Source organism: Eurypyga helias, unplaced genomic scaffold, assembly GCF_000690775.1.
Source record: "Eurypyga helias isolate BGI_N326 unplaced genomic scaffold, ASM69077v1 Scaffold34987, whole genome shotgun sequence".
In the NCBI taxonomy this organism is placed as follows: Eukaryota; Metazoa; Chordata; class Aves; order Eurypygiformes; family Eurypygidae; genus Eurypyga; species Eurypyga helias.
In genome coordinates, this window is record NW_010260356.1 from 1,041 (window position 1) to 19,420 (window position 18,380).

Consider the following 18,380-nt stretch of genomic DNA (forward strand, 5'->3'; position numbering starts at 1 on the left):
AAGTTAGGGGTGCTTCATTTTCTAATGAAGAAAATAAGGTGTGGTGTGATAAAGTTACTTGCCCATTATTGCGTGGAAAATCTTTGAGCCAGAGGTAGAGTTACTCATTTAGTACTCTTAAAAGAAATAAAGGTGGACTGGCAATTTTGGGTTCTTAATTGTCTGATTTTTCTTCATCATAATGTGAAAACTGGAAAGGTGCTTTTTCTTAAGTATGTTTTTAATTTGTTTAATTTCTAGGTTAAAGTGAAAATACCTTTTGGAAACAAACATCTTGATGCTGCCTTTTCTGTGCCAGTGAAGAAACCAGCGTATGGAGTGATTCTTACCCATGGAGCTGGAGGAGATATGAATTTCCCTCACTTGGTGTCTTTGGCAGCCTGTCTTGCATCCCATGGAGTTCTGTGCCTGCGGTTCACTTGTAAAGGCCTTAATGTTGCTTACAGGACTAAGGCCTTCAAAGCAGTTGTGGTAAGAATGCTGCCCAAGCTTAGATCCGTGGCTGTCATCTTCGGCGTGTCTTGAACTACTCAAGCCATGGTGGGAAAATCAGACATGATGGTTAGCTACATGGAGCACTGCCTGTGAACAGAAAGAGCAGGAGGGATATTTCTGTGGGTAGGCCGTAGCTGGAACATGTCGTGGTTTAACTGCAGCTAGCAAAATACCACGAATGGGTTTGCCTTTGCCCGAGGCAGGAATAACCCAGACTGTTTTTCCCAGCATATTTTTAACATGCACCACAGGGACTTTGTCTCCTTCCACAGTGCGTAGAAGTGCTCACATAAAGGTGAGCTGTTTATGGCTCGGTGGGCCCATGACACCTCAGGTCACCAGGAACACAGCTTTCTAGCAGCCACAGTAAGAGAGTTAACCCTTTCCTGGCTGAACTTGCTGCAGCAAGTATGTGGGCTTGGGTTCAGGGAGAGTAAGGAAAGCTTGAGGAAAGGATGTGAAGAAAGCAGGGATGTTTTCAAGCTTGAAAAAACTGAAGTATTTAGGGTGGAAACAAGCGGTAGGTGTTCTGGGAGGGCTTGGGGAGGGGAGAGGGATTAAGGGATTAAGTTTTGGAGGTGGTTTTGAGAGGAAAGAAGCTGACCTGGGAGTTGTGCTGGGTCTCTGATGGTTGGCAGCTGGTACAACAATACTTTGGGGACAGAGTAGGGGACTGGGTCTCAGGAGGAGTTGAAGCAGGAGAGGTTGGGTGTAGCATGTGAGAGCCTTAGAACCTAGAGTTTGATTTCAAAATCAGTTTAAACAGTTACATGCATGTGCTTCTCTCTGCTGCTGCTACGTTATTTAGGATGTTCTTATGTACCTGGGTTTTGTTACAACGAGCAACCATTCCTTATAATGGTATCAGCTGGGAGTAGCTTCCTATTCTGGAGCGTGTAGGAAGGAGTGGAAATTTTCTCCTGATCATCTAGCTGCTTTACTGGGGCACGGGAAGGCAGCTTGAGCTCTTCACATTGAGCGTCAGATGTTGTTGTAGGGGAACTAAGTCCAGTTCTTAAGCAAGTGTCTCCAGTTCTGAGACCTAATGTGAAGTTGTTTGTTTATTATGTTGTTGGTGCAAAAGGTTACAAAATCACTTGTGTGACGAGAGCAACCTGTGTGTATCTGTTCTTGGTTTAACCTGCAGTGCTGAAGGAGCTTCCCATTTTCTGTTTAGTAGCTACAAACAAACAAACAAAAAAATCCCCAGCCTTCGTAGTTCTGATTTGTAATGCTTCTCTTTATCTTGTTTCTTCAGGAATACTTGAGGCTTTCTGAAGATTATAAACTTTCGGGCATCTTCCTTGCAGGTACTGTTTTTATTATCTGTAATTTTCTCTCCCAGACTGCCTCTTGTGACAGCAGTCTGTAATTACTCTATTTTTGAAGTCTGTCCCACGTTGGTTGGAGGTGAAGGAACAGATACGGGTGGCAGGTGTCGGTCTGAGGTGGGCACTAAGAGCTTGCTGTCTGAGGTGGTCGATGGCTCAGTGTCCGAGTGGAGGTCGGTGACGAGCGGCGTTCCTCAGGGGTCGGTGTTGGGACCCGTGCTGTACCTGAAGGGGGCCTACAGGAAAGCTGGGGGGGACTTTTTACAAGGGCCTGTAGTGACAGGACAAGGGGTAATGGGTTTAAATTGAAAGCGTGGAGGTTTAGGTTGGATATCAGGAAGAAAAAATTCTTCCCGGAGAGGGTGGGGAAGCACTGGCACAGGTTGCCCAGAGAAGCTGTGGATGCCCCATCCCGGGAAGTGTTCAAGGCCAGGCTGGATGAGGCTTTGAGCCACCTGGTCTAGTGGAAGGTGTCCCTGCCCATGGCAGGGGGGTTGGAACTAGGTGATCTTTAAGGTCCCTTCCAACCCAAACCATTCTGTGATTCTATAAGCTGAATCAACTCCCACTAGTCGGTGCTGCCTAGGTACAGCAGTGTGGCTACCTGCTGACAGTTGGCTGCTCTGTAACGCTAATTAATTAGCAGTCCGCCAACTGCCGCGGGGACGTGGGCGCCACTTACAGATCGGCGTTGGGTCTCTTAACCTGGAGCTGAACGCTACCAGCTGCGCCGGGCGGGCGGCTCGGCTTCCTCGCCGGTGGCTTGGGCAGCGTTGCTGCTCGACTTGCAAATGGGAACATCCAGCCTGCCGCTTTCAGTGGACACTCTTGGGAGCGTGGCTGTCCGGAGCTATTCACTCTCCTCGTGATGCCACAGATCTTGCTCGAGAAGGAGGAAGGGAAGAGCAACAGGCCAAGTTTTCCAGGTACTCTGGGAGAAGGCTTCCTTGTCACTTAAAAGTGACAGGGTGTAAGTTCTCCGATAATCCAGGTGTACGTTTTCACTGCAGGTCTGGAAGAATTGTTACTGGTAAATGGAAAACCATTTCCCAAAGCAGGTTTTGGTGGATAAAACCGAGCGGCAGACAGAAAACCAGTTATATTATGTGACAAAGGGAAGTAGTGGATGTGATTAGGAATGACTTGATACGGGAAACCCTGAATGTTCTCTGACTAAGTGAAACCAAATCTGCGCTGATGCAAGTTAATCCCACTGGAATCAGCCACTTGTAACACTCAATTACAGAGCGTTGTCAGCTCCTAGGTCTCCTCTTCTTCGAGGAGATATTTTGATATCCCCTTGCTGTTACTGACTGACCTCGTGCTACAAGTTCACACTTCATTATTTCCCCCCAACCCCCCCCGCCTTCTACTTTTACTTTTAGGCTGAAGTTTGCCGTGTGCATAACCACTTGCCGGATTTGTTTTGGGAGCGAGGCACGTAAAACTTTGGGTTTAATTTGAGCAGATTATGGTTGCTTAAAAAAAACCCAAACCGCCAAGATAATACCATTGCTGTCTCAAATTTCAAGGGTCTGGAGGACAGGGCCTGTCCCAGTCTTCGCCCTGCCCCAGGATGGGCTGTTGTTCCTTCCAGTACTGTAAAGGATCCCTCTCCGTTTATCTTCTTTTTTCCCTCCCTTCTTTTTAAATGGGGATGGGAAATCATAATATAAGACAAATATTGTAGAAAATATTGAAATTAGGATTAATATTTTTGATGGATTAGATAAATAAAAGCATCCCTAGCATTTTGTACTGCTGGTACGCTGAAATGCAGCCAGCTGGATTGGTTTTAGGTGTTGTTTCCTCAAACAGAATGTGGATGAGGTGACGACAGGTAACTTTTTCCCTTTATTTTCTCATGGGAGAAAGGCCGTTCCATGGGCTCACGAGCTGCTGCCTCCATGACACGTCAGCTTAGCCAGGAGGATGATGACGACTTCGTTCGAGGTCTAATATGTTTGTCTTACCCGTTGCATCGACCAAAACTTCAGTCCAAGCTCCGGGATGAAGATTTATTATTTATCAGGTGCCCAGTGCTGTTTGTCTCAGGATCAGCAGATGAGATGTGTGAAAAAGTGAGTACCCTTGTAAATCCCGCTATGAAGGGGCAGTGGGGAGGAGTAGGGGTGAGTCGGTGGCGTCTGTACTGACACATGCAGCTGTGCCTTTGATTAACAGCCTTCTCTAAATATATATATAATATGCATATCTTCTGAAGGAAGCCTTGGGTAGGAAACTTCATCGGACATAAGGAAGCCTGGTGGGGCTTTCTTTTGCTGCATAAAACTTCTAGATCACGCTTGATCACGCACTTCAGCAAACTCCTCTCTGGGCCACTAAAATACTGCCAAAATACTGCAGAGATGAGAAGGCAGTGGGTTTCTGCCTCGCTTTCTGGCAAACAGGTGTCTGTTCTTCTTGAACAGTTCAGCTTGAATTTGGGAGTGTGTCCAATTGGCCTTTTCCATGCTCGGGCTGTTTCTAAGGAGGCATGATGCTTTGGTGAGGAGTTGTCACCAAACTTAGTCAGGCTGGCAACCAGCAGGTCCTCCGAGTCCGAGCTGGATCTCGGATACGTTTGCTGCGGAACTTGCATGGAGTCACAGCCAGTCTCTAGGGAATTATGTTGCTGCTCTGCCACCGGAGACAAACCTGACTTTGGAAGTTTTCTGGCTTTATTGCTAGTACTACCCTCTGACAGTAAGAGCGGATTCCTTCATCAGCATGGGGAAGGAGCTTTCCCAGGGTTGTGACCTTTGCAGTTGTGAAGTTCCAATTTTCTGCTATTCGGTGTCTTGAGTGAGGGCGAACCTCTGAGCAAATCCCACTGCTGAATGCAGTACCATCACATCCTTTCTGTCGGGGTGTTTCCAAGGTGCACACAGATCCGCTTTGGTTTTGGAGAGCTGCCTGTTGGGTGTTGCACAGGGCAAAGCGAGAGGCACCTGCGAGCGGCAGAGTTGGAGGCAGCTGATTCTCTAACCTTTTCATTCTTATGTTCCCCGTAGCGACTGCTGGAAGGTGTGGCAAGGAAAATGAGAGCCCCCACAGAAATCCACTGGGTTCATAAAGCAAACCATGGGATGGCAGTCAAGGGACGAACAGCAGACGATGTCATGGAAGAAATAAATGGCCACGTTTTTTCATGGCTTAGAGAGAATATTGGACTGGAGGCCAAATGATTTGCAGTGTTTAAGCAGTATCTTCATTTTGCTTTTCCTAAATGCAGCAAATTAGGAGTTTGTTATTTCTGAGAGGCAATTATTTTTTAATACACGTATTTTCAGAGGTCTAAGTGTAAATTGAAATAAAACCTTTTTTTTGTATGAATGAAGGTAATAAGGAAGGACAAAATTTACAAAACATTTAACCTCATGTCAGCATTGTTTTCTGTGTTTCTGTGTAAATACCTACAACACAGTAACACAGAGCACTAAGTACCTGCTTTTGACTAATATTTGAAGTAATTTATTGGAAAAACCCACTATTTTGACACCAAATCTCTAGGTGCCTTTCATTTCCGAGTATAATGCTGACGGCGTACTTGTATGAAATTAAAAACTCCCGCTCTGTAGAATTCTGTGAGCACATCCCCCGGGGGCTGGCAAGTGGTACTGCTCTGTTGTGGGGCCATGCCCCGGTGCTCCACCCCTCTTCTGTGCAGGGAGGGGATTCTCTCATCGTTTACAACATCACTTCCCTACGGAGCCGGATTCTTGGCCTGTGTGGGGAGGAGGAGGAGGAAATGCAGGCACAGTTGTGCATGAGGAGCAAAGAAGAGTTTTGAACAGTCGCCCTCCAGCAAATTCCCGTGGGTGAAGGACTGATCCCAGAGGCCCTTTGCAGAGACGGACATGGAAGACTACTAAATAAACACTGGTAAAAGACAACTCGTGTTTACACGGGTGGAGGAGCTCCCGGAGGAGGAAGTGGGTGTCATGTGCAAAAGGCTTCCATCAGGAGGGCTCAGAAGAGGCAGGTGGGGGTCTGAACCTCATTTCCCATTAGCAGAAGGGACTCGTATAGGCTGCAAGTAACCCGTTGGAATAACCATGGGTTGTAGCAATATATTACTTATTTTCAGCCCAATTGTCAGCAAATACCAGCTGAATGATGACCTCTGAGATGAACTGGCTGTTTGGTCCTGAAAAGAACATCTTGATGTGGACTCCCAAGACGGTGATCTCAGAGAATCACAGAATGGTTTGGGTTGGAAGGGACCTTACAGACCATCTAGTTCCAACCCCCCTGCCATGGGCAGGGACACCTTCCACTAGACCAGGTTGCTCAAAGCCTCATCCAGCCTGGCCTTGAACACTTCCAGGGATGGGGCATCCACAGCTTCTCTGGGCAACCTGTTCCAGTGCCTCACCACCCCATGGATCATTTTCAGATGATGTTGATATGCTGAAAAGTAAGAGTTGAATTACTTAATATCAGTGGAAAGCAGCTATTTTAAAAATAGAATGGTCGTTGGAAACAATGATCAGTTCAATCTCATTAGTGACTGCTCAGTGTTAGTTGATTATTTTCATATTGCCAAAGAGACTGAGCTTCACAGGCAAAGCATCCGTGAAAAATTGTGTGGAACTTAAAACTTTTAATATTCCCAGTGTCCAATAGCACTGTGGTTTTTCCTTCAAGTCAAAAAGGTATGTTCTCACCCCACATTGTCATCTTTGAGAATACCGATTCTCTCGGAAGGAACAGTTACAGTTTGCAAACGACGACTCTGGATTGATACCTGGGGTGAGGGTGTTGTATTAGACATTTAATTAAAGAAAATGTGACTTGTAATTGGAAGAGAAAAAAACTTGGTGGCTGCTCGACTCCCTGCGTAGCCGCCATCCTATTTAATTATTCACTAACTGTTAAAATAGAGGAGTAGCTACGCAGTGTGGCACTGCTGGTGAGCAAGATACTCCTGTCAGGAAGAATGAAGAACTCTGTGTTTGGTCAGCAAACCCCAAAGAACCGACGGGAGCTGCCAAGGCCGGAGAAGTAGGTAAAAAGTAATTCCCACAGGGAGAGATTGTGACCAAAACGAACTTGGAAATGCCTCTGCTGTGTGTTACTGGTGTGCACACCGGGCGAAGAACCCAGACTGGGGACAAGGGGGCAGATTTCCGATTCCTCTCTGCCCTTTTTTTGCAGAACACGTGTGCGAACAGACTCAGCATAACGAGCGTCAGTAAGAAGTACCTGCATTTCCAAGGTGTCTCAGGACACAGTAACACGTGACTGATACAAACATGGGTTTTATTTAAAAACAATTGTAAAAGTGTTTTTGAACAAGGCTCTGCAACCACTGCATGATAAAGAAGAAACAGGGGATGCTTGGTTTTCTTCCATCTGTAGGTCACGATACAGTAAATAACACCCACGGACATAATCCACCAGCAGTTTAATCCAAATTTTTCCCTTTCCTTCTGACGAGAGTCTGAATGTAGGTAAATATTCAAAAGATTATTTTATTTCTTTCTGTCAGAGTTCATCTTTGGCCTGCAGGCAAGAAAGAAGAAACATTTTCAATTAATTAGGAACTCAATTTGAACTGTCTAGTCCTGCAAGCACACTAAGAAACATTTCTCAGTCCAACGGGCGTTTATTGACGGACACCGTGGACTATGGAGCGGTGCCTGTTCCGATGGGACCGAGTAAGAACGGAAGACATCCAGCGCTTCACGCTGGATGTCCTGTACCTGTTTTCTGTGGCAAGTACACGGGAAGAGGTCATCATCAGGCTGCTGCACTCTCTCCATCCCTTCTCTGATTTTTGGCTCACTCACTTGCAAGCCAGCATATTCCTAGTTTCAAAAAAAGGAAGGTACTGTTAATTAGTGAACTTTAGTCAGATTGTACATCCGGCTGCAATTACTGCACCAACTCAGCCGGGTAACTCTGTAAAAGCTCTGGGGAGACGCAGTCCCTTACTCCGTGCCGTGCCACAGACGGAGTAAGCGGATACTTCATCGCAGACAGGAGCCCCTGGCGGCGGCCTCGCTGGAGTTTCACTACCTTGGTGCTAATGCACAGCTATTTTCAGCTGTGGTTCACAGGGTGTGTGTCTGATGTGGAATTCTTTGATCACTGGGGGCAACATATTCCTGCAGATTAGATCAAGATTTATGGGATCCAATTGCCTCTCTCCAAGCGCCAGCCTAGTCTTAAGGGGTTTTCAGAGGAAATAACCACATGCAGTGTTAGGAAAACACTGCAAATTAGGAGTTCCTAATTGCTGCTGCTTGCTGCGCGGCTTCAAGTACTGGGGTGTCCTGTTTCCAGCAGCTCCGTTGCCCTGAATTCTTCCTGTGGGATTTCTATTTTTGCGGTAGTAGCCATTAAAAATATACTCACCTGGAAAAGTTTGAAATAGTAACAAAAAATGTGGTCTCCCATGAGATTGTTTCTTGCAAATTCTTGTCCAGATTTGGCAATGTTTTTTGCCTGTCAGAGAAAATCAAAGGGTTTTTTTTTAAATTGTCAAAAAAACAGTAGTTATTTCAGGTTGCCAGTACTGACTCTGGAGTAATGTACAGTGCTGACAGTTTAGGATGACTTATTTATTTTTATTTAAACATTCTTCATTTTAAAAATAAGGCATTCTTAAGAAAATAAACCTGCTTTTTCCAAAGTTCAATGTGATTTAAGAAAATACATAAAACTGCCCTTAATTTGAAAGGTTTTTTTATTTGTAGCGCTGGTGACACTAATTTTTAAGTCCTTCTAATAAGTTGTTTCTTGTTTTAAAGAAATTTACTTTTTGCTCTACTCTGTCTAGGAACGTTCCCGAACGCTTCCGAGCGCATGTTTACCTCTTCGTCGTGCTCTTTCGCCCACTGCAGTTTTTCCAGTAGATCGCTCAGGTCACTTTTAAACGGAATATAATGTTTCCAGGGCTGCAGCTCGTTATAAAAATGCTCATAGTAGATGGAGTCTTGCTTTAGTACCACACTGTTTCCCGCCAGTAGATAAGGCAGTCTGTATGCTGCCACTGTGCCATCGATATTAATTTGGTATTTATACTGGAAAGAAAATGAGCCGAAGTTATTAACAAGCAGGAGATCCAAGCAGCTTGGTTAGGTTGTATTATTCTGAGGGCACTGGTATTACTGACTTGCCGATATCGAGAAATGTAGGATTGGCTAGGCAAGCATCAGTGTTTAGGTAGCTTTTATTATTTAGTTTGGAATTCATCACAGTGCGGGGTACAGAGAGATGCCCTCTTCATCAATTAAGTTCTCCGGACATTCTTAGACGCTCATCCTCGGATGCGAGGGTAGATGTGCCACTTCCTCCACCGATTTTCCCGCTATGTTAGTTATGTTAGTAGTCCTGATCGCTGAATCAGGAAAAAAGAAATAAAAAGGAACTTGGAGTTACATAGGTTGCACGAGGTTCTACAGAACCTTTAGAAGTAAATCAAACATCGTTATCCTCAGCGTAGGAGCTACAACTGCAGCTAATCCCACTGCAGGGATGCCTCATCACGCTTGTTCCTGCAGCTGTGCCGGAAAACTAAAAATCGCTGTATTATCAATAATCTATACAGAGGTATTCGATAACGGGGGACGCCGAGAACCTAGTTCTGTAAAAACTGGCTCCTGGCTTACCTTAAAAAAATCAAAGAACGAAATGTGCTTAACAATGGGGCCATAGAGGCTTTCATCATGTTTAAAAAAAAAGAAGTTTGTGAAAGCAGCATCTATGATCTCTGGGTGCTTTCTGCTGAGTTTTACAAGTTCAAGCCTTTCTTTGCGGCTGTCACGTCCTCTCCAGAATGCTGTGGTGTTCTTGTCTTCCCAAGCTGGGCCAGTGTTTGCTTGAACTGACATCATATCCAGACTGACTCTGGAGGAGAAAGAAGGGATTTAACAGTGAAGCTACTTGGAACTTTTTAAAGTGCAATTGCTTCAAAGAGTTTATGGCACCAACAGGCAAAAACCAAGGATGGAGGCAAGTCACGCGCACACCCGCACAGGTACTGCGTCGGTATTTTGGAATGACAGAAACAGGTAAGGCATGTCCAGTTCACGGGGCTGCAGCGAGACAGCATCGGCTCAACAACATGGCGTGTGGAGAGAGTACCTGCCAGTTGTCATGGAAAAACGTAGCTGGAAGTGGGTACGGTTGCCAGAGAGATGAAGGCAACACAGGGTAATGCAATAGCTGATAACGGCAGTCCAAAGCAAGGTTTTCATGTAACTAGCTTAATACAACATACTCCTCTTCCTTTGATAAATTAAAACACATAAACTGGGGGGAGGGGGAGCAAATTTAGGAAAAGTATTGATAATAAAGACAAGGAACCCAAACTGAGTGCAGTGAAATGATAAACAGGTTCAAAGTGGATAACAAAGATCTCTCCAGAGCTGGCATGGTAGCGTTTCGGGAGAGCGACAGAGCGGTTACCCGGGCCAGTTACACTCAGTAATCAAAGTGGGAAATGGTAGGTCCTTGGTTCAGAAGTTGGGCCTCACTGGGCTTTGAAAGGTACAGGAAAAGATTCTAGGAAAACCAGGAAAAAACCAGACCTGGCCACTTGTCAGCCTGTTCATGGTGCTGGAACAAAGCAAACTCACAGAACACCTACCCTTGAAACATTCCCTGTAAGTGCCGTTTTCAGTGACTTGACCATATTTAGGTTAATTTTGATTTTTTGAAATGAAACAGTGACGTATTTTAATATGTCATTTATGTTATGTAATACGTAACTTAGTGAGTGCTCAAATCCTGATTACACAGTTACTGCCTACCCACAGGGTGCCAGTATCTCAGTGAATAAATAAAACCAGTTAATATACTGTTAACACAAGTAACTTTTTGGAAGATCGTTCACTGTGGATTTTGTGAAAATTTTCAGCAATCTCTTACCGTCCCATAGTCTCCAAGACTGAGTCTGTTAAGTCATATGTTGGCATGACAATGTCTTTTGACTCACTGGACCCACACCATGAGAAGATGGGGTGCAGGTTCTGCGAAGGCTTCTTTTTCTCCAGAGGCCAGTCCCCCAGATTGACAAAAAATTCTACATCCGGCATTTTCACCTAAACGGAAGCAAAGCAGGCACGAACGCATTTTGATACAAAGCAGTATTCTGCTGGCATCTCACGTTTTGAAAACAACCTCACGAAAAATGAATAGCCAGGTCTCTAATACACTTACTGTACCTGTAATAAATAAAGTTTACAAACATTTTAAAAGTACTGAGACCTCAGAGTAACGCCTAAAAGGTAATAAATTATTTTATTAAGATTTACACAAAGTCACGTAAATGCTGTCTGTTTTTTGGGGGGTTTTTTTAAGGTTTTTTTTTGGGAACACCTGAGTTTCAAGGATGGTTTCTTGTTACACTTTACATGACTGGCCACACAATCTTAGTACCAGACTAGCTCTGGGATGCAGTAAGCAATCGTATAGCTCCGAGGTAAAGTGAACCACCTTGTTGACCGTAGGGAAGATCGCTGTTGGGTGGAAAATCAGTTTTCTCTCACACCAGTGAACTGATTCACCCTGTGTCTGCGTGATGACTGAATCCAACAGACGTATCAGAAGCGAACAGCCATGATGGAAAGACCACACCTAGGCAGCGCTGGAGTTCATTATTAAGTGTAACATCCTCCCTTATTTAAAGTCGTAGGTAGCGTGGAACCACATCCGAATTCACTGCCACAGTCAAAAAGCAGGCAAAACACTGCTGATGGCCAGGAACAACAGGACAGGGGGTATCATTTTGTTGCTATATGATGCACCCCCATCATACCCCTGTGTATAGTTCTGGTATTTGCAAGCAAAGTAAGAGAAGGTACAACGAAAGGCAGGTACCGTGATAGAGATGGACCAGCTGCCTTGTGAGGAGAAACTGAAAACGGTGGGACACTTCAGCTGGGAGAGATGAAGGCTGAAGGCGGCACACGGTTACGGGTAACGTGCAGAACTAACACCGTATCCGTTCCTAGTTCACCCTCTTCGTGACACGATTCTTAAAAAAATACACATCTCCACAATGTCCTGCCTCAGTTGCCTCTTTCAGAACAAAAGAATCCCAGCCAAATTAGCTTGTCTTCGCATGCCAGAACAGTTTTCTTGCTGTGTCACTCTTCTGGAGAAGGCGAAGCGACAACTGCCGTGTTTTCACAAGGTTTTATGCTGTGACATAATCTTTTTTTTGTTTTTGCCTCCCTCCTTAGTAAGTCTTAATTGGGCATTTGACTGTTACGAACACCTGATTATTATACTGCCATTTTCTTTAGAAAAACGTTGGTATAACTCCAAGTTCTCTGTCCTGACTAGTAACAGATAATTTAGAGATCATGGCTGTATGTGTGAGATGAGGAGCACTTCGTGCAAGTGTTATCTTCAACTACCTTAATATCTACAGGAGAAAATACCTCCTCTGGAGGAAGGGATGATTACGAATGTTAATTGTCAAAGTAAAATATACATGTAAAAATAGAGCTGCAATGTGTTACTGACTCCTCATCACATATATGCCTGACAGCATTTCTCCTCTCAAACCCCTTTCTTCTTCAGATCAGAACGGCTGGTCACAGACAAACATTTCAGGATTCTTCTGTGGCCCAGAGAGGTTTTATTAGGTTACTAATCTAACTTCCATTTATGGCCAGAGATAGAAATTTACAATCTGCCAATTATCAAACACCCTCCTAAGTGGTTGAAAATATTTTTCACTAACTTGATGCCACGGGAAAACGTTTGGCAAAGACATCCAGAAATTCTAAATACAGGAGACCCAAAACAGTGCTTTTCATCTCCAGTACACAGTCTGACAGAAAAGGTTTTATTGTGTAGCTTCATTTCGAATGGGGCTTGGCTACACATTAATCTTCAGCACTAAACTTTATTAACACAGTGCCACCTAATGGTTATAATGGACATAGAAAAGCTACAAATTATATTTTGTCTACATCCTCAATGGCAGAATCATTCAACAGGTTAAATCTTCTCCTCCAACCCAACAGAACCATTGTCCTCCAGTGACACCGTCTGAATAGAAATTCCTACAGTATTTAATGGGGATGAGACAAATTATGTTTTCTAGATCTGTAAATAGTTTCTGTCTTTGGAGTTGGCAAACCTTTTCCAACATTTAGCCTTTGATGCAGTTTAATTCCACTACTTCTTGTCCAGCCCTACTGACACTGAGAACAGCTTACCTCCATCTTCTATAGAGCAACCTTTGAGATAACTAAAGGCTACATGTACGTTGTCCCTTAGACGCTGTCGGATGAAACAACCACCGCTTACATCAATCTTCATTTGCGTACCTAGCCACTCACCACTTCCCTGAGCAACATCAGTCACTGAACCACCATTCTTGAAGCAGAGACAGTACCATCACTGACCCATTACTAATCCCAGTATAGCGGGAGGGTTACTTCACATTTCCTTCACGTGAGTCTTCTGCTAACCACACGTTAACTTTTTGCAACAGCATCCCACTGTCAGCTCACGTTAAACTTGTGATACCGTGACCTTCGCGCTTTCCTGTGGAAAACAGCCACTCACCCCTTATTTTAAATAGGTGCCATAACCATTGGACTTAGTAGCTTTTGTGTGGTACCCTGCCCTTGTCACATTATTTTATCCATTTTTCCATACAATTTCTCTTACTTGTTAAGAATTTTTTTAATTATGATGCTGTAACGTGAGGTGCTCACACGTTATTTCATTTTAATAAGCATATTCTCTAGTCCATCATTCAGTCAAAATATAACCAAGTTATTAAATGGGGACTGAACCTAGGGCAATTCTCTGAAGAACAGATTTGTGACACCTTCCACCTCTCTGCAAACATTGGCAACTACTACTGGAGTAAGGCTTTCCAAGCAGGTTCCCGTAGTTTCTTCTAGGCAAAGTTTTCTTATCTTGTTTATGAGAAACTCGTGAGACTTGCCCTCAAGAGTCTAACCAAAATTAAGACACTTGACATACATACAAGAAGCCTATTGTCTTGTTATAGGAAGAAATTACCTAAGCATGGCTTAATTTACTTTGATGATAAATTAATGTTGTTTCATACCAATTACCTTATCTTTCAGCTGCTTATGAATAATGTGTTTAATCTTTACTAGCTTTTTAAGGAATGTTTTTTAGGCAAACAGCTCCATATGTCAGTAGCTCCTCTCTCTTCTTTCTCTCGTTTTCAAGACAAGTGCTTTATCTTTTTACAGTCAAAACCCGACACTAACTCAGATATCTTCATATTTCTCTTACTACTCTCTTCAGACAATAATCACACACTTGTTCATGCTGAAACCTCAGCCCTGCTGTATCCTGTCACTATGTATGTAAGGTCAGTTTTTTCCAAGGCTTTCCCTGTGTGTTTGCACCTGTGTGGTGCTTTTTGCTGGTTTATCAAAGGAGTTTCCCCACATGCCACCTCTTGGTGCTCTTTCTCGGCACGTCCTGTCTCATTTTCAGCATAGGGAACTTAATGGAGAACAATCTAAATTCCCTATTTATTTCACTCACCCTGTACAATGTACCAGCAGACAGAATTTTCTATTAGATGCTACAGGATGATTTATTTAGTCTATGGGGAAAATAAAAAAACAACTAAACCAGAACAAAACCCCAAACACACTCTGCCCAAACCTATCAATCTCTCCTGTAAAAGCCTGTTATTCAATTAACATTTGCAACACTCCATACACTGATTGGACAGCATTCTAGAATATCCCAATTCAAACACAGAAAATGCATCTGACTTTTCCATTATCAATCAAAGAGCTTTTTAACAGAAATAGCAACAAATATGCTAAAGTATATTGGTTAAGCCCAGGCTTCTATAATTAGCACATAAAGAATAAATGACTGTACAGATGGACTCACTTTTCTTGTCAAAGAAAGCAGTATGGCATCCATGAAAATTCTGAAGCCAACATGTTCCCCATACGTCTTTATATAAACCTGAAAATAAACAAAGTTTTACTGACCTGTGTTTTCACTTCAGACAATGGCTGGCACAACTTAGAGCTCTTTTAATCACTCAGTAAGTAACCAGTTAGACAAAATGTTTGGCTGTTGGGATTTATGAGTCAGCTGGAGAGCTCTGGAAATCCCATCTCCCTAACTCATCACAGAAAAGTGACAAAAAGAAGAAAAGGACAAGCTTTGCTTGCTTTTGCAGACATTTGAGGTCTGTCTCATGGAGACAGAAACTGGTTACCTGTTTCTGTTGTGTTCTGTTTCTCTCATTTCCATAGGAAACTCCACTGAAGTCAGTCCGGTTTTGTTAAAAAGAACTGTAGCTCTGATCCTCAGCAGAGCCAAGTGGTATTGATCTCAGAATTACGCACAACATATAATTTATTGATGCATGTCAAATTAGAGGATTGTGACACTCCAAAGAAAGATTACTCAGAGAGCAGGAAACTGAATTAGTACTGTACCCAGTACTCCTATTGATTGCTTGGAAAGTAATTTGCTGCACTGTACTTCAGCTGCTGGAGCTGTAAAGTGGACAAAAAGCACTTTACAAAGTAGGACTGATACTACTGAGCTCATATACAACCTGAAAAGAATTCAAGGACAGAGAAGCAACCAAAGAAAGTTTTGAGAAGAACAGACAAGATGACTTTCAGTGGGGAAGAGCCAAGGGACCTAGTTGTACATGTGCCACCTCATCCCCGTATGGACTTCAGATCAACCCGTTCCGTACCTCATTATCTTTGATGGTGTAGTGACACAAACTCTGTCTTTGTCCAAACCTCTGTGGAATTTCTTTTGCAATCTTATCTGGATCAACAGTGGGAAAATTTGCTAGGTCTCTCTGAATCTGTGGAATGATTTGAGGGCACTTCATCTCTTCCAGCCATGCACTGCTCTCCTCCTGAGGGCAGTCACAGTTTTCATGGTAAACAGGTCCTATCAGGAACACAATTAGTATTTTATTTTTAATAAGTCACGCTACTGAGCTGTTGAGATCACAAAAGGTCAGGCACTGAGCAGTCATTGCTTAGGGCCAAACCTTCAGCAAACAGACATTTGAACGTTTTTTTTTACCCCAGTGGAGTCATGCCTAGCTACATCAGCTTCTGCATGAGCCCTACACATGTGTCTGCCAGGCAATGGCTTCAGCAGCATTTGCTTCCCATTACCATTTTGAACGGTACATGCAGGACACTTATAATGAATCTGTAATTCCAGTTGGATTTGACAGTCCAGAGAAGTACTGAGATCCTGCAGAATCCTATGCTAATCCTAGAAGACATTCTGGGATACCGTTTGTGAGAAACGGCCACAATAGGAAACCTGTGTGTAGTGCTTCTTACCTTTTAAAATATACGGAGACTTTGCAACATGTTTATCTCCAGTTCTGACTTCTATCTTCAGGTTTTTGTAGCTTGCATACATCCTGTATCTCACAAGGAAGGAACCATCTTTCCTGTCTAACACCTGCACGCCAACCCGAGTGAACTGTTCTTCAGGAGCAGTGATCTTCACCTGGAATGCATGTTCACCGGGTGATGAAGTGAACCTACCCAGAGAATAAGTGGGAGCTCAATAAAAAGGGGAACACACAACAGCTTTCTTAGTCTGATCCGTTCCTTTTCACATTGACAGATTTCCAGTGACTTCATTGAGCCACGCTACGTCTGTATGAGCACAGCCTAACGTTCACAGGCAAGGCATGATTTTTCCAAAGACAATTTTGATTAGGCTACCTAAGATGTCTCATGCTGTTAGAAGCGCTGGGTATCAAGAAGGTTCCACTCGGATATTCATTAGCACACCTCCAAAATTACTTGGTGCCCCAGATGTTGAACGGTGTTGGAAAACAGGCCTTTGATTATGGAAAGAGGGCACCTTTAAAAATCAAGCATAACTCTTGATTAGAAGCAGCTCAAGTGTAAAATGATGAGAAGGCAGAGAGCATGCAGATAAATGGATCTTGGTAGATACATCTTGGTGTCTTGTCCTATAAGTACAGGACAAGGAGCAACAGTTTAAACTGAAAGGGGGGAGGTTTAGATTAGTTATCAGAAAGAAATTCTTCCCGGAGAGGGTGGTGAGGCACTGGAACAGGTTGCCCAGAGAAGCTGTGGATGCCCCATCCCTGGATGTGTTCAAGGCCAGGCTGGATGAAGCTTTGAGCAACCTGGTCTAGTGGAAGGTGTCCCTGCTAGATGATCTTTACAAGTCTCTTCCAACCCAAACTATTTTGTGATTCCATAAAAATAATGAAAAAAACACAGAACAAGTTTCACTTTAGCAGCTTCTGTTATTTTACATAGAGAAGCAAAGTATTTCCAGCTTACTTTATTTCCTAGATATTATTGTGAAGGGAAAAATGAAGTTAAACTTCTTAATCATTACAGTAATGGGGGACAAAAAAAGATATTACAAATGCCAGTGTCTTGGTAGGGAAAAAAAAACTTCAGAGTGGGATCGTGTAACTCAATGTGTCTTTATGACAATGTGGTAAAATTCACCATACACCAATCATTGAAACATGTCCATAAAACCTAATAAAATTAATTTGAAAAAACATTAAGTTATCACATACGATAGAGGTATTAACAAAGTTGGCATGGTCAAAACGCTACATCTACCAATTTTCTTCCAGCTCTTTAAACATGGTCCCAAATATGTACGGAGAGCGTGGGATAGAGAGGGGTGATGGGAGTGGCTGAACTAATGGATTACGGCCCACCAGCCCTGTCACCTCTCCTGAAACTCGTCCAGACATACTAGAGAGTTGCCAGTTCAACTAAATGCGGGAAATGTTTACTGTCCAAGGTAAGCTGAATTGGCAGCTTCCTGACTTGCAGATGACATGTACATCCAATGTGGACAACCTGGATGGAGCACTCTGAGCTCCTCTCTCGCTTGTATGGTCAGGGTTTCTTTTCTGTAGAAATGGAAAGCTGTGAGTGCCCTCTGAAAACTAAGTTTACCTATTTGACTCCTGTGAAGTTTACCTAATGGCCTACAGAGTAATTCCTAAATGACTCTACAGATCTTGTGCCTACGCGTTTAGGAGAAACACGGATGTTCCTAACAGTGGAAACAAGCAGGACACCTCAGCGGATGTATCATAAATTATACCGGTTACTGTTCAGGTTTTGACAAAGCAGAATAAATCATAAATTCTTGGCTGGACCAACATCCGTGTTTTGCTGTTGAACATTTCCGTCACCTTTTCTCATCCCCTCGTGCAGCCCTGAAGACATTAGCTGGCTTTTCCCAAGTGCTGCACAGAAAATGTGACATAGGGAGCATTCTGCACCCACAGTTTCCCTTTCCACAAGAAAATCCCAGGAAAACGTCTGCCTAAAAGGTGCACGTGGTTCGGGAGGGACACGGGCACACGAGGCCTGCCCTCCAAGGATGGGGCACGCAGCTGTGCTGGCACTGCTGCCTGCCCAGGCGGGAAGCGGGACGCTCAGCTCCCTCACAACCATCGAGCAGTGGCGATTTGGACCCAGGACCCACCGCTGCCCACCGCGGGGGAAGTCGCACACCCGCGCACCCGGGGGGAGGTGGGATGGGACGCCTGGTGCGTGGGAAGCTCCGCCGTTC

The 18,380-nt window shown here is 43.8% G+C and overlaps 2 protein-coding genes across 2 annotated transcripts; one reads left to right on the forward strand and one right to left on the reverse strand.

Moving 5' to 3' along the window:
- Window positions 1-244: 244 nt before the first annotated feature.
- Window positions 245-5,165, forward strand: TEX30 (testis expressed 30). The gene is made up of 4 exons (XM_010155018.1): window positions 245-471; window positions 1,754-1,805; window positions 3,702-3,907; window positions 4,841-5,165. Exons 1-4 carry the CDS (start codon window positions 349-351, stop codon window positions 5,012-5,014), a joined length of 555 nt encoding a protein of 184 aa, XP_010153320.1. The 5' UTR covers window positions 245-348; the 3' UTR covers window positions 5,015-5,165.
- Window positions 5,166-7,316: 2,151 nt separating this feature from the next.
- KDELC1 (KDEL (Lys-Asp-Glu-Leu) containing 1) lies at window positions 7,317-16,405 on the reverse strand (the record flags this gene model as incomplete). Its single annotated transcript, XM_010155019.1, is given in 9 exon segments — window positions 7,317-7,334; window positions 7,535-7,639; window positions 8,190-8,279; window positions 8,648-8,857; window positions 9,446-9,683; window positions 10,707-10,879; window positions 14,688-14,765; window positions 15,517-15,722; window positions 16,130-16,405. Coding segments are annotated over 9 exon segments (1,394 nt in total), but the record flags the coding sequence as incomplete, so codon positions are not given.
- Between the last annotated feature and the right edge of the window lie 1,975 nt (window positions 16,406-18,380).

Bases quoted from the DNA above. Each gene is read 5' to 3' on its own strand.
- TEX30 (XM_010155018.1), top strand. From the start codon at position 349: ATGAATTTCCCTCACTTGGTGTCTTTGGCAGCCTGTCTTGCATCCCAT. The intron at 1,806-3,701 runs GTACTGTTTTTA...CATGGGAGAAAG, and splicing joins TTCGGGCATCTTCCTTGCAG to GCCGTTCCATGGGCTCACGA. The intron at 3,908-4,840 runs GTGAGTACCCTT...TGTTCCCCGTAG, and splicing joins CAGATGAGATGTGTGAAAAA to CGACTGCTGGAAGGTGTGGC.